The sequence below is a fragment of the Halichoeres trimaculatus genome, unplaced genomic scaffold, assembly GCF_033239565.1.
Source record: "Halichoeres trimaculatus isolate MK-OKI-2021-1 unplaced genomic scaffold, fHalTri1.1 fHalTri1_scaffold_6, whole genome shotgun sequence".
Classification (NCBI taxonomy): Eukaryota; Metazoa; Chordata; class Actinopteri; order Labriformes; family Labridae; genus Halichoeres; species Halichoeres trimaculatus.
Window position 1 is genome coordinate 4,858,995 of NW_027437184.1, and position 16,372 is coordinate 4,875,366.

General features: G+C 40.9%; 1 protein-coding gene across 4 annotated transcripts in view; it reads left to right on the forward strand.

The window, feature by feature from the left end:
* The window catches only part of sh3pxd2b (SH3 and PX domains 2B), a 63,423-nt gene that overhangs the window by 26,644 nt on the left and 20,407 nt on the right, over nt 1-16,372 (forward strand). For all 4 annotated transcript variants that reach the window (XM_074673055.1, XM_074673057.1, XM_074673056.1 and 1 more), the window contains exon 4: nt 7,544-7,620. In XM_074673055.1, coding sequence (XP_074529156.1) covers nt 7,544-7,620 — 77 coding nt within the window. The remainder of the gene's footprint in view (nt 1-7,543; nt 7,621-16,372) is intronic.

Sequence of the window (16,372 nt, forward strand, 5' to 3'; positions counted from 1 at the left end):
TTTGGCTCTGTTTGGTCTCTGCCAGCCTCAGTAGGAGGCTCAGTATGTCGGGTAGGTCAAATATGTTTCAGTGAAACCATACAACACATTCCCCAGCCGGTCCTCAGGGAAGGGCAGAAAAGCACAAAATAGCTCAACAGTTACCATGACCTTGTTGCTTATGCCTCATTCATATCACGTCTTTGTCTGCAGGGGAAAGCAATCACTGCTCTCGTCTCCTGTCTGCTTGAACGGGCTGCACCAGGAGCAGACTTGTCTTTTGTGGTTTGTCTGTGCTTAGTCAGCAAGCTACTTAAAAACACAGCAATTACAACAAACACAGCGCTCATTCTTGTGTGTTTTTACCTCTGGAGTCACCTGCATTGTTGCTGTGTCTTGCTAAACCATTTGGAGGCAGTAATTTCAGACGAGGCTAAGCCAGGTATTAAGTCTTCCAACAAAGGTTAAGCCACATTTTAACTATCAAATACGCAGGTTAAAAGATATTCCAGGTATGTGCAAATCAGCTCCCAGGTTTGTTGGCGGTGAGAACAAAGTTAGAAAAACTCATTGCTTTAATTTGAATGATTTCAGACTTTCTTTTACCCATTAAACACTAATTTTCTGAGAATGCAAGTTGATTTCTTTCAATAAAGTCACGTTAGAGCAGCTTCTTGGTGCTATACAGGCCTAATCATCTCTCTTTTATGACCTATGATAATGTCTTGTCATGCTGAAGTCTTCCTGCAGCAGCTTGGCCGTCAATTCAAGCACAGTTATTGGAGTAACTCCAGGAGGTGTTACTCCACTGTCAAAAAAAGTATCTGAATACCAAAGTGGACCAGTGATGGTACAAAATGACTGAAAAGACCATTGCCCATACTGGAAGTACCCATCATCCTATGTGCTCAGCTCGCTGTCTCAAATCTTGTACAGTACAAGTGGCAGATACTAGAAAGTCATTCATAATAAGTTACAGAGAAAGAAACTGTAGTTCCTCTAGAAGATGTGAAGAAAAGTAACCAGCCAAATATCATAGTGTATTATGTTATAAAATAAGATTAAGATATTGTCACATCACTACCAACGCCAGAAGTCTAGACATTAGTGGTGAAACCAAGGTCACTCATGTTGTTGTTGATCAAACTGTAAATTTGTGTAGGAATCAAATCAATAGATCCAAGAAAGTAGGAGCTGAGTACTGTTTGAAAAACGACTCGAACTGGTGTACGGAGAGGGTGCTAGGTGTCTTCATTTTATGATCTTATCATGAACAGCTGGAGCTCTTGAGTTGTTGTCTTTGGTTAACTTTATGCACTTCTCAAACTTCTTGAGGGATGGCAATTGACATGATTTTGTCGATACCGATGCTCTTATTGATTCTGCTTAACATCTGAATCTTTATCGATTCCCTTATCAATTCCTCCTGTGAATTTTCTTGGCACAATAAGTAGCTTTACAGGTTTTTATGGGTCAACAACATTTACTTGAGTTTATACTGTAAGTGAATAAAATGTAATTGGTCCCTGGAAACAGGTAAAAATTTTACGTCATGTGACGATGTACTGCGTTGTAATATATTAATAACTCAAGTAGGCCATCTAGTGTCTCAAAGTGGTTATAGCAATAGTTTAAGTTGTTTGGAAGCTTTCTGTAGTTATGAAGTCAGCCATGAGCCTTTCATTAGCCTGTTAGCTTTTGACATTTGAAACTCTCAGTATTTTCGCAAAGAGTTAATGTGATATGTTTTTGCGATTACAGTTGAAATTCTATTCTGAAGCTGAAGTTATACTGATGTATGCTTACTGCTAGCATATTAATTAGGGCTGAACAATTTTGGATAATTTCTATTATTTGGACCAATATTGCGATTGGGATTGAACATACTTTTTTTTTTTTTTTGTGAGGGGGAGCTATCTTTGAATTATTCACTAAACACACGCAAAATATAATTCTCTAGTATGTTCTGATGAAATAAGATGAATTGATACATGAATTGATATGGATAATGTATTACAGTCACAGTATAATACTGACTGTTTGATTTAACTTCAAGTCTTGTAGATGTGTAATATAATTATCATTAATTACCTTAAATAAAATCAGAAAGATACAAAGTACTGCAGAACAACAGGCCTGGTATGAACAATAATATGAAGAATTTATGTGATCCCTCTTTAATGAATCTCACACTACATAAAGTTCAGAAATCTAAATAAGACCAAATCTATGACAAAATATCAAATATATAAAAATCTCACTGATCTCTCATCAGGAACAATTGCACCCTTTGCAATTAAAAAATATATCATTCTTGCGATGGTTTAAATACGATAATTTGTTCAGCCCTAATATCAGTGCAGTTTCCCATATATGTAAGCGTCACGCTAGCGCTATTTTGTTTATTGTCGTTTTTGGTAAATTGGGAGATTAACACCATGTCGAATGTGAGAGAGTAATGTACATTTCTTTGTGTGTTCAGTTCTTTAGTAAAACTTCAAGCTGAAAATCCTGAATCAGAGTTTTCTTGGGAGACATTATCTAACTGCTAAGCTAAGGTAGCTGCAGCAGACTAGTTGACGTACAGCCCGGCAACTCCAGTATAGTGTAAAGAATCGATAAAGGAATCATTAAACACAAAGGCTAACAATATCCATGGACTGAAACATTTCTTATCATTTCTCAACATTAACCAATTTTCGACTCCCATCTCTAAACTTTTTAAAATTGGTACTACAGTATTGCTCATGCTAGCTGCTGCTACTGCTGTTTCATATTCCTTCAACACATCCCCACTGCAACGATGATGGCTCCTTAAGAGACTTAAAAGATGTCTTGTGTTAAATTTGAGGATTTTTTGTCCCTTCTTTTGGAATACTTGTGACACATTTTGCCGTTACAATGCAAAACACACACCCCTGTGACAACATGATTACTATCTTGTCAACTGGCAGATGCAAACCCCAGATAAATGTGTCAGAATGTGCAGACATTGTTTAGATATAAACCAAGTTTTATTGTTTTTGTCAGACACAGTTGTACTATCTTTGAAACATTTGCCCCAGTACCTTGCATCCCTAAAATTTGCACTTTGTCATAAAACTTGACAGCTTGTAGTTGAAGTTGTCTTGACTGACGTGTGTAGACATGATGGTGAAATATTTTGATATGTGTCCAAATAAAGCCTGTGATCTTGTTTGGTGTTTAAAATGTGAAAGGCCCTTCCTCCAAGTCTTTGGGGAGTCAAGTATCCAAGCACTGAAGTTCAAGATAACAAGTGTTCCAGTTTTGTGATTTCAGTTGTAAAGAATCCTTGGCTTTGGTGTTATGTAATGGCTTAAGCTACTTGGAAACCTTCCTAAGAGCCAAAAAATTGGTGGAGAACTAGGAGGGACCCATGTGTGGTGGGTCCAGTGATTAAAAGGGGGAATGCCGAGAACTCTCTCTCAGTGTGAGGTGCTGGACAAGAAGCCTCTGTGCTCCTTGTCTCTTTCCTCGATCTACATCACTCACTCTCCCCAGGAAACAAAAGTTGTTTGATACTTCTGGTCAATGCTGGCTCTGAGGTTCGCCATAAAGTCCATCCAGCGTCAGCCAAAGGCTCCAGGGCAGCAGCTTTCCTTCCCTCACTCCTCCCTCCCCAAACAAGCCCTTTTCTGAGCTGCACCCATGAGCTGCCGTGCATACAGAGTGGGCAGTGTTGAGTCAGTGCTTCGCTCCTGACCCTTGAGAGCTTTGGAAAACCGTCAAGAAAGCTTTCTGTTTGAGGAGAGACAGACAGCGAGAGAGACGGAGGAAGGAGGAGGAGGAGGAGGGCTGTCAGCCTCCAGAGAGCTGGCTTTCATATCTCTTTAGTTTTTGTGAGCTGCCCAGACAGCGTGTCCTTTCGACTGCTCTGGAAAGATGCTGCCAACACCTTTGAGATTTAGACCGTCTGCTCTGATTCTTCATCCAGTTAATCTCCTTTTTAATAGTCTCCTTCATGTAGTGGACTTTTCTCCTCTGCGCTGATGGGGTGGGAAATTTGGCCTCTCACACCACACTCACTTTGGACATTTCCCCCCAGTCTGGCAGACCTGTGGAGGTTGTTATATACAGGAGAAGATGTTGTCGGTGACCAAATTTCATGCTAGCCCATCATATCAACAGAGAAGACTTTTACCTTTACACATAGACATCCAGACCATCCTCTGAGGACTTAAAGTTAATTTTCCAAACCCATTAAAATAGTTACAAAAGTTGCTTGGAAGTTATTCCACTTAATTTTATTTTCATGCTAAAGGGGGCTTCACACCGCCGCGCGGCAACGCGCCGCCTCCAGTCATTTTAATGAGGGTCGGGCGGCAGGCGGCAAGCGGTTTTGGCTGCGGCGGTTGGACCCAGAAGCGGTTGCCGCCCACGTGCACGCGCACAGATTTTCCCCTGCCGCCTGGAGTCCAGCGTGTTGAACTTTCTGGCGGCAGCCGCCTGGGAACAGTCAATCACATCGAAGAAAGAAGAAAACCCGGAAATAGCAGGCTTCGCAGGGCAGAACGAGCAATGGAGGAGCTAATACTGCCGGTATCTGAATATCCAGAGCTCTACAATAATAATAAAATCTTTCATATGCACATTATACAGTTAACAGAAACTATAAGGTACTACTAGGGGGTACGTGTTTTTTAAGGAGGGAGTGTTGTGAAGGACTTTTGGGCGGGCTCTGCTGTAACGTTCGCCGAATCACCTCTACGTCGCTGCCGCCTGTTACCCCATGCTCATGCCGCGGCGGCAGGAGCCGCTTTGAAAAACGCTCTGCATTTCAGGGGCCTCTGCCGGCAGAGGAGCGGTTTTCGGGGCGGTTACCGCGCGGCGGTGTGAAGGGCGCTTAAGTCTGATTTTATCGGTGTCATATGTATCATCACTGATGCTCCCTCTGTTCTGTACTCCTTTTGCTGGTTCTCTCCCTGCCTTGGCTTTAATGTATGCACATAGATGAGAAGGGGGTTGTGCTCTCCCTACCCAAGGCTTTGGCTTTCCACATATATGGAAGAGCAGAACAGAGCCAAATAGCAGAGATTTGACTTAACTGTGTTTCAGAAATCATAACTTTAGAACAGACCAAGCTTTTTTCTACTGCAGACACAAAATTCTATTACAATCCATCAATTTAGATGTCTGAATATTTTTTTTTGCCATATACGCTTACATACTGTACTTCAAGGCAGGGTTTTTACCCCAGCGATGGAGCCAGAGTTTCAATTCAGTCAGGACCACTTTGTCAAAATAATCTTTATCAACTTGCACAGTTCTATTTGGTGGTATGGTTCTGTTCTGGGACCCCCTGCTCTTCCACATGCTTGCATGGAAAGCCTGAGGCAGGAAGAGCACACCTTCCTGCTCATCATGAGCCATCATGAACGGCATTAGCAGGGAGCGCAGCAGCAAAAATAAAAACCCAGAGAGAGCAGAGCAATCGACATGAATACATTGACAGGAGGAGCTGGGGTGGAGGTGGGTTGCAAAATGCCAGCAGAGGAAGCAGGATGGAGGTTGGGCTAGAGCTGTTTAAATATCCCTAACCCTAACCAATTTTGCAATAGGAGGCCGACACGGGAGTCAGCCGAGCAATCAGCTGATCTGCACCGATGATGACAGCTAAGCTGTTAGAGTTTGACGTTGTGGCCTGCCTGAACTGACACTATGCTTGATTTTTGGGTGGGCCTTAAATTACAAAAGTTGGTAAATAACCATTACTATATAGATATAGCTATAGTACTGTTGCTTTAAATGTTTTATGGCAGATTTGGTTGCTTTTTGATCCCTTAGCTAAACCTCGAGCTAAAATTTTAATGCATCAGACAGCATTGGCTTTTAATGGAATTGGCCTAAGAGTAGGGCTTTGTTGCACCAATGGGCTGCACCACCTCAACTCTCCATGTGTTATAGGCTGTAAGAGCAGCAACATTAACCACAGTTAGATAAAAGACAAAAATGTACAGTCTTTCCCAAAACCACTCTCTAGTCCTATCAGAATAACATGAGGCTGAATGTGTCATCACTTTTTTACCAACAGGCTAAAAGAAGCTAATTTTATAAATACAGGGCATCTAACTATAACAAACCAGGTGTAAAGTGACACAATTTGATTATATTTGTCTTTATAACCAATTTTAATACAAAAATAGATTAAGAAAAAAAAAATTTTTCAAATAAAAGTTTGAGGTGGGCCTGCCAAAAAGTGACAGCATTTAACACCCAGAGATGTAGAGGTGAAATTGTTCTGCCTCTGGTCTTCTTTTTGAGGTTGCAATAGGGATGAAATGGCAGTTTGAAGGTGGTGATATGTTGGGATGAATCATGGTTTTCAAATATTCAAATAATCGTTTACTAAAGAAAATTTGTATGGTTCATGTGACGTTATCTCAAAAATGAAACTTCTCCAGTGGTTTTACTTGCCTTTGATTTTATAGTGAAATAGCCGCTGGTAATGGTTTAAGGAAATCTGAAAGCTGTTTCTTTTTCCCATTCAAAAACAGAAAAAGTCCATTCTAACATAAAAACTTCCCAAATAATATGAGAAAGCAAAACATGAAACTAACAGCTGTTTTAAAACATACTGGTGCCAAAGTTATTCAGCCACTACGTCGGTGTAACATTGTTTCTGTTTGCACATGTTGTATGTTTTGCTGACTGTGTAAAACACTCAGCTGATTAAGAGAGTTGGGTCAGAACAAAACTTTACACACACACACACACACGCACACACACACACACACACACACACACACACACACACACACACACACACACACACACACACACACACACACGCACACGCACACACACAAGCTGAGAGAATCACAAAGAGGTGTGGTGAGCTAATCCACCTCAACTGTGGGATGTGAATGCAACAATTTCCACCCGGATAGATTCATGTTTCAGGAAGTCTGCTGCACTTTACTGTAAACAAATATGACGACCTCTTAACGGAGGTGATGCAGAAATTCTCAAAACATCATCCTTTTGTGTTCAGGTTGTTATCACAGCTGCACAGTTTCTCTGTTTTCACTCTCTGTGAATTTATTGGAGACATTTAGCGGCTGAAACAAGACGGAAATGTTAGCTCTGAACAGTCCTGCATACCATTAAGCTAAGAAAGTGTTTGTAGAGGCCTATTTGTAGCCATTTCTTGTTATTGCTGCGGCAACCCGGCTCGGCTGTGCCTGTGGTTATTTGTGCGGGGAGATAAGAGCAGTGGAGTCGCATTTTTGATGTCATACAGACATCATTTGCTTTCCTCAAATCATTTATTCATGAATTGGAAAGGCCAGCTTTTCAGCGAGCTCCTCAGCTGGCTCATTGTGCTGTCAGTGTTATTGATGCAGAGACTGTATTATGTCTGCATTCTAATTCACTAACACTTTCTGGAGCAGACAGTCTTCGTCCTGTTTGTCCTTTACCGGCTGTTACTTTCCAAAAGTTGCTTTTAAAGTAACATAATCTGAATCAGACATCGATGAATGTTCATGTTTGGTCGATGTTAAGTTCTGTTCACTAACTCTGCTTTCACTTCTTCTCTTTCTAGGAAAGATCCTGTTCAGGAGGAGTCACATCAGAGATGTTGCCATGAAGAGACTCAGGCCCATAAACGAGTACTGCCGGGTGAGTATGTTGACCACTTTAGCATGAATTTAAACTAGAAATCAGCAGTTAGGGGGAACACAGGTCTTTGGTAAAATGTAAGAATATCAAGTCCAGCAGTTAGAGGGGAAAAATGTCCCACCCACGTTGAATCAACAAAGGCATGAACAGGAAAATGGAAAATAATCATTTCATGCCATCTGTGTATATGAGCAACATAAGTTGGTTCTTCTGTCAGCAAATTCAAGATCAAACTGAGTCACCTGACATGAGAGCACTTCTTTGTGGTAAACTTTATGACAAATTCTCATTCTCTCAACGAGAAGAAACCAAAATACAACAAACTGTCACTGTCAGATATTACAGCTGCCTGAAGTTACACAGGTCCCAGAGCTAGCGCTAGTGCTAGTTGCTGGTTTGTACCCAGGCTAGTGCTACAAACAGGTGCTCAGCAAGCATCAACTCTTTGCTGAGCCAGAGCGGAGTACTGACTTTGTCAGGGGATGTCATGGGATATCGTGACCAATGACTGGCAGTGGCAAACAGCCATTTTTAAAATGAAAAGCTTCCGATTGAGTCGTCTGTTTTTGATTGGATTTTCTCATTCAAAACTTCCAGATTTGATGTCAGTGTTTTATTGGAACACTCAACGCCATTTCGTGTTAGCTGTAACCACACTAAGAAAACAACAACTCTATTCTGTGTAACTTTCGTACAAACGTGTTGCCGACCAACACATGTCCAATATCTAACACTAACAACCTGCAAAGTCTATTACAGAATGCAATGGCATGCTGCTGTTTTGAAGTGGTACGATGACATGGCTCCAACTGGGCTCCTTGCCAAACAGGTTTATAGGAAGAATGTGGATTTTTTTTCTTCTGCTGGCCAACGAGGTTTTATTTTCTTTGCAAGGAAAGGTCGGTCAACATGTGAGCGGTCAAAATGATGAAGAAAGAACCTGAACATAGGGAGAGTAAAACATTTATAGTTGAGGAAATGCCTCCTAAGATACGCTTCACACCCCCAGTCTGCTCCAGGAATCCACACTGAGGCTCCTTTTACGCGACGTTTCATCCGAAAACGCTAAAACACAGTGAAAAAAATCTGCGTTTACATGGAAACGCTGAGGGACTGAAAACGCTGTAGTAAGTATGCCAGGCTTGTAGGTGGCGCTACAACTGTCTTGTCCAGAAGCAGCTTTTGGGAGATCTCCACCAAAGTGGAGCTGAGCCGATCGTCTGGTGCAGAAGTGGAGCAACAGATAAACATTTTGTATAAAGACAGTCAGCAGATACAGATGCACATGCACAACACGGTAGTCTGCGACAATCGTAACAACGGTACTGTTGACCTGTTGTATGCCCTCGCGTGGAGTGGAGTGTGACTTCAGCGTTTTACTAAAAGTGCTGGCTCACTGTTTACACGGCAATAGTGGCAGCAGCGTTTCAGAAAAATCCCACTCTGAAGGCCATTTCTAAAAGTTTGCGTTTTAGGTCAGCTAAAACGCAGTTTCCGTGTAAATGTGAGGCAAAAACACAACAAAACTCTTGCGTTTTACCTTAAAACTGTTGTTGTGTAAATGACCCCTGAGACAGGATCTTGAGGAATCAGGAGATGGAGCGTCTCAAGTTGAAAACAAAGACAATGAAATTACAATCACTCAAGAACCAACTAAACTCTAGCACCAAACAAACACCTGGTTCTTTTGACTGGAAGGGGTAAAAGTCTGCCATCTGTGCTTGTTTACATCTGGGCAGTGGAGCAGTAGCAGCCCTTGATAGTGCATGCACTAATAAAAAACTAAGATCTTAACAATTGTTTCTGTCTTATTTTCAGGAGAAAATGTCTTTTTGGATTTAATATGAGCCACATTTACCTGACCAGTCCAGAAAAATGTCTCATTAAAAGTTATTTAAAAACAAAAATGAGGTCTGAATTTAAAAACATCTGACAATGGAACAAGAGAAAAGTAATTTTTTGCACAATTTCTAGCAAATTTCTCTGGCTCCATTGGCAAGCAATTCTGACCTCAATTTTCATTTTTAAATAACTAGAAACAAGACATTTTTCTGGACTGACCAGTTGAATGTGGCTCATATCAAGTGTAATAAGACAATTTTTACTTAAAATAAGACAAAACACTTGATAAAGTTTCAGTTTTTTGCAGTTTGGTGGCTGTCGTAACACTTTGATGCACTTTCAAACAAGTTAAACTCAATCTCATGCTGCAGTGTTAGCACAATATTTAGATTTTAGGATTACTGTATTTCAGCTCACTAGAAATGCCATTGCCTTTGTCTTTGGAAGTGCCTGGAGCAAACCTTTCTGACTGTACAGTAAACCACTTTAATCCCTCTGGACAAGGAAGCCTCTAAATAAACAGTCACCATGAACCCCACTTTTGTTGAGTATATAGGTATGTCATGATTAGTCGGCAGTGTCTGTTTAAACATTTGAAGTTTGAACAGATGAAGTTTAAAACCTGTGTATATCAGACCCTTTCCACAGCTTTTTACCAAAGAGATTAATCACTTAGCTTCAAGAAGAAAAGGAAAAATGTAAACTGTACAACCTCGAGCTCTGCTGGAGCAGAACTGCAACCATAAAACTGCCAATAGCAAACAACTAATCGCTACAATTTGACAGAAATGTAGCTACACGAGCCACAGAAATATACGATGATTGATGTTCAGCCTCCAAGCAACAGGACACAGATTTAGCTCTGAAGAGAACACAAAGTAAGAGTTTCAACATCTCCATTTCTCCAAGGGAGGCTGCTGGAGTGAGTCTGTTTTGCAAGAAGGAGTCATTACATTTGATGATCCAGCAAATAAATATTTTGCCCACAGGGTCACGTGATTGCTCTGTGAACATGTGTCATGAAATCCAAAACATCAGAGGAGAAGCTGATGTTTTATCTTGTGTTGTGGTTCAGTCCACAGAAAAAGCAAAGAGCTCTCTGGTGCTGAGCTTGCTCCAGTCAGCACATCCACACCCCATAGGTGGTGTTTTTGTTCAGTTTCAAACTTTTTTCTGTCTCTGTGAGAGGTGAAACTCGAGGATGTTGTTATAAGTTAGCTCTGACGAAGCTTTTTCTCACCAGTAGACTCACGGCAACATCACTGTACAAATACTTCATCGTGCTTGTGGCTTTTTTGTCCCTTTTTCAGAGAGTGAGTGAAAAGAAGAGTAAAATCTTTGATAGACGTCGTTGAACAGAGGCTGTTGATTCTACAGCTCGACTCCACCAAGTGTCGTCTGGGGTTAAAGGAATGTACAGCTGGTGTAGGCAACATCTTTAACCACTTATGTGAAAAATAGGAGTTTGGGGGAGGAATGAGTCGTGTTGTTGGTGTGTGTTTCTGGGTGTGGATGCTTTTGGGAATAGCAGAGCCACAGCAGTGCTGTTGTTGCAGTCAGGGTTGTTTATCTGAGGAGATCTGTAGAGTCATAGTATTATATTTACCTGGTTTGGAAGATTTGACTTTGAATATCGCAGCCCAGGTCAAATGTAGCATCTTAGTAACACAAACTACTTGTCTATTGCTAGTAACTGTTGCTTTAATTATGGAATCAAATTAGAGACATATTTATTTTAATTGAACAGCCACTGAATCTTAAATAGTGGAATAAAAACGCCACTGAATTCATGGCATTGAATTATTTAGCTACGAAAACCATGTATCTGAATTAGGGATGCACTGATGTGAAAATTTTGGCCGATACCGATATCGGATATTAATATTGATGTTATGGCCGATAACCTATACTTACCTATATTGATATTGGTCAAACAAAACAAAAACAATCTGCAACGAGGCAGTTCAGAGAGAAAGAGCGGTGCAATCGTGAGAAAAGAGGATCAAAGGATGCAGTGTGTGGGATGAACGTGATCAAAAAAAGTAAGTTTTGTCTGTTTTTTGGATCAAAAACAGGAAGAGAGACATAAAAGAAGAGAGTCCACTCTTCTTTGGTAGTTTTGGTGTTTACATAGTCATAGAAAACAAGATTATTTGGGTCTTGAAAGATCGTTCAAGATGCTCTGAAAATGCCGGCAGCTAATGAGTAAATATCGGCCAATACTGATAGCGATACTGATACCGATATATATTGTGCATCCCTAATCAGATTTTATTTGTCCTGAATAAACAATTGAAAATTCATATCAAAAAATTTAAATTTCATAACTCATCAACCAAAAGATTGGGGTTGCTCAAATTTTTGGATATGAATTTCTAAATAGTGTTTTTGTTTTACATCTGAATTCAAAATAGGTGAATTCATGACAAATAAATTCAGATACATGGTTTTCATAGCTAAATAACTCAATGCAATAAATTCATTGGTCATTAAAAATATTTTTATTTGCTTCCATATATAATGCTTTACTACCAGGATGTAAACTAGCACAGGCGACAGATCTATGAAATAGAAATGAAGCTGTGTTTAGGCACCATCAGGTTAAACTGACATAAAACCACTTGAATGAAGCATTGCGTAACTAGCTGAGGCATGTGGATGTTAACCGGCATGGCCCATGCTGGTGATGTTAGCTCTGCTAACTTTAGCCACAATCAGCAAACTAGTAAGACTTAAGACTTTATGGTCCTGTGTGTACTTTGAAATGACTGATCATCACTTAACACCAGAAAAGGCTGTTGGTGCTAGCTCTGTTATCTGTAGCTACACTGCAGACAAGTTTTACATCATTGATGCCATGATATCCTTGAATTAGAATAAAATAGAATAGAATAGAATAGAATAGAACTTAATCATCGTTGTAACAAGTACAACAAAATTGAAGTCACAGCAGCAATCAAGAAAACAAAAGTAAGAAAGTGTATAGAAAGTGCAAAAAGCTCCATAAGAAAATAGATGCTGACAGCTTGTCCATCATTGTCCAGTCAGCCAGCCTCCACCTCCACAGGGTCCAGGACTGAGCTTCTTCAGCAGTCTGTTCAGTCTCTGTCTCCTGGATCCTGTCTGCTCACAGCAGGTGAAGCTCTTCCAATGTGGCGTTGGTGTCTGGTGTTAGCTCTGTTAGCCATGTCTGTGAATAGCATGATGCTACTCTGCCTTTTGGTATTCTCTCTGTTGCTGGGTTAGCACGGCTAGCTCGTCCATCTTATTGGAGATAGATCTTACGTTCCCAATAACGATGGATGGAAGGACAGGTGGATGTCGTCACTTCTTAGCTCACACCTGAGAACCAGCACGTCCTCACCTCCTTCTCCTCTGCTTGTGGGGAAACATCAGGCCTTGCACCAGTTAGCATTGACATGCTACAGGCTGCAAACAGCTGATTTCACATGTAAACAATGCAGCCATGGTTACATGTAGGATCTCCAGACAAACAGGAAAACGGTTTAGTGTCCAAGACCAACAAATGAGACATACAAAGTAATGACCAACTCCAAATGCAAAAATGATGAAAAAGAGACGAAAAAATTACAAGAAACGGACAAAGAGGTCAGAGACAGCTGCTGCAAAAGGCAGCTATAGCCAACAGGGCGGCACCTAGCAACCTCATTACACCCCAAATCTGGCTGTTTTCTAAGTGTTATATCACTTTTAGCCATTAGTATAAAAGAAAGAAGAAATGTAAATGTTTTCACTCATTTACCCATGTAGAATATTTCAATTCTAACATTTATTTATATCTTAGGAAGTAAAACCTTAAAGCAATTTATCTGACAACATTGCAAAGACTGTAAGAAATGAAATCTTACGGTAATGCTCTCAAGGAGAGGGAAATTAAAACCTATACCTTTGCCCACAGTGAACAGAGGTTAGATCTGTATGTATTTTATAGATTTAAATCTGGCTTTTGCAGGAACAGCTCACGACAAATCTGAACTCGACTGCAAGCATAAAAATTAGCATTTTCATCCACCCCCACATGTTTTTCAGGTTGACTGGGTGAAACTCCATGTTTTTCTTCAGGGAAAGCTGAGTCAGCCCTTGTGTTGTGTATAGCTGAGGCTTTGACCTGACTCATATGGAATTTCCCCGGTTGTAAAGGAACATGTTTTTCTGGAAGTCGGGAAACACAGTTGAATAAAAGAAAGAAAAGGAAAGAATGAAAAAAAACATGGAATTGGATTGGTTTTTTTTGTTCAACTCTACATAATACTGCTGAACGGAAAAAGTAACTAGATTTACAACGCATCACATCAAAGAGTCTCTGTTAAGTTGTTGCTTTCATCAGTGGATAGATTAAGATGCATAAAAACAGTTTAAAGTGTCTCTAACGTGCGGGCATGCAGCCTTTTTAAGATAAAGTAATCCATTCCTCATCCCATAACAGGGACTTTTACTGTTGCAGCAAAAGAGATGGTGTAAAGTGTATCCTAAGGACAATATTTAACCAAATAGACACAAAATGCCACAATGGATCAAAAGCATATATTTGCAGATGATTTTACATAATGCTTTTTTTAACAGTTACATATGAAAAAACTACAAAAGACATCCAAAACTTTCATTCTTAATTCTATTTTGCTCCCCCAAAATTCTTGAGATTGGAGACAAGATGAGATTTCTAAGTTGAAGATATTTAAAAAATATGTTTTTATCTAGATTAAATCTACCTTGCAACTCCCGAAAGGACATTAGTGTGTGTTGTATTTGGATGGATAAAGATCTTCAATCATTCTCAGTCCTTTGGCTCTCCACACATGAAATATTGCATCAGCTCTCCCTCGTATGCCTGGTGCGGCAGCTCTCCCTTCTTTGTCCATTTCTTGTAATTTTTTGTCTCTTTTTTGTCATTTTTGCATTTGGAGTGGGTCATTACTTTGTACGGTTCATTTGTTGGTCATGGACACCAAACTGGTTTTGTCTTCAGTGATATATTTAGTATTTTTGGCTCCTGTGTTTGTCTGGAGATCCTACATGTAACCATGGCTGCATTGTTTACATGTGAAATCAGCTGTTAGCAGCCTGTAGCTTGCCAATGCTAACTGGTGCAAGGCCGGATGTTTCCTCACAAGGTGAAGACGACATGGTGGTTCTCAGGTGTGAGCTAAAAAGTGACGACATGGACCTGTCCTTCCATCCATCGTTATTGGGAACGTAAGAACTATCTCCAATAAGATGGACGAGCTAGCCATGCTAACCCAGGAACAGAGGGAATACAAGGAGGCAGAGTAGCATCATGCTATTCACAGACATGGCTAACAGAGCTAACATCAGACACCAACACCACATTGGAAGAGCTTCACCTGCTGTGAGCAGACAGGATCCAGGAGACAGAAACTGAACAGACTGCTGAAGAAGCTCAGTCCTGGACCCTGTGGAGGTGGAGGCTGGCTGAACTGGACAATGATGGACAAGCTGTCAGCATCTATTTTCTTATAGAGCTTTTTGCACTTTCTATACACTTTCTTACTTTTGTTTTCTTGATTGCTGCTGTGACTCCTCCTGAATTTCCCCTTGGGGATAAATAAGATATTTTCTATTCTATTCTAATTTACAATATGTGTTGAATGTAAAGTGCAAAGATTCAGTGAAAATGTGCTCTGCGTTTGTCAGAGTGCACATTAGGAACTCTCATATTCCTTCCCATTTTGCCTAGAAACCACATGTCCACATTGTGCATTCACACACACGTGGTACCCTCACACAGGCACACACAATTACCTTAATGCTGCCTGCTGTAAAGAACACCCATAAAGTCCATTTGCTGTAATGCACCCTGAGAACTCCCCCCCGTCTCCTCCCGGGGGAGAATTGTAACGAGCGGACAGACTGTGAGCAGAGGAATAAATCCAAGGTGACGATGGACGGTTCAGTAGCGCTCTGACCTCAGGCTCAGCTCTGCTTTCTGGGTAGAGTCTGAGGGGGTCACTAGTTAAGACTCTAAATCAGCCACTTAGCGTTGGTGTATCAAAGGATGGATGGTTTACAGGTCATACTGGAGCGTAATACTCAAGCAAAACCATGATCCATGAATCAAGCAACCTGTAAGTGAGCAGGTATGCACACTGCATGACTTTGCAGCTAATGAAAACGCTAGTTCAACTGTGTTCATAGCTGTACTCCCACTACTTCCCTTCAGCTCAGGCTGCTGGCAGAGCTTCACGCTCATAAGTACGACAAGGCGAATGTGGCACATTCGACAAGGGCACCTTGCTCGGGCCTTTGGCTTCCGTTCCATATCTGTCACTCCTGACGTTATATCAGAGTGTATCACAGAATACAGACTCTGCTCCCTTAAAGGACTGAACAGAAACACTTACGGGTATTAAAACCTGAAGTAGAGGCCAGCAGAGGAAGCTTGATGGATAGCATTGAGCTTTGCCTGCCAGCAGAAGAGGAGGGAGTGGCCTCGCTCCTTCAGCTCACAGTGAAATAGTCACCGTGGGGTCATTGGTGACGCTTCTCCTCTGGTTTGAGGCATGAAGCTGCTGAGGCGATTATCTGTTTCACATCACCCTTTGTGTTGACAGGGAAAGAGAAACAGTCAGAGAAGACAGAGAGAAAAAAAGGCATGAACTTGTGATAACATGACAGCCTGTGTGCGTGTAAGAGGGAAAGAGATCTCAGTGATAAGGACAGAGGTAAAAGTGGCTGTTTGTGTTTCATCTCCTGCCGCTGAGATGTCAGGGCTCATGTTTTAGCTGCTGGTGATCCTCCACAGAGCTGCAAAATGAGGGAGGAAGTTAGGCGAGACGGATCAATGCACTAAGAAGCAGAGAAGAAAACAGAAACTCTGCAAAAAGGGGAAGAGAAAACAACTAATTTGAATTTTAACTGATGCAATTTCTTC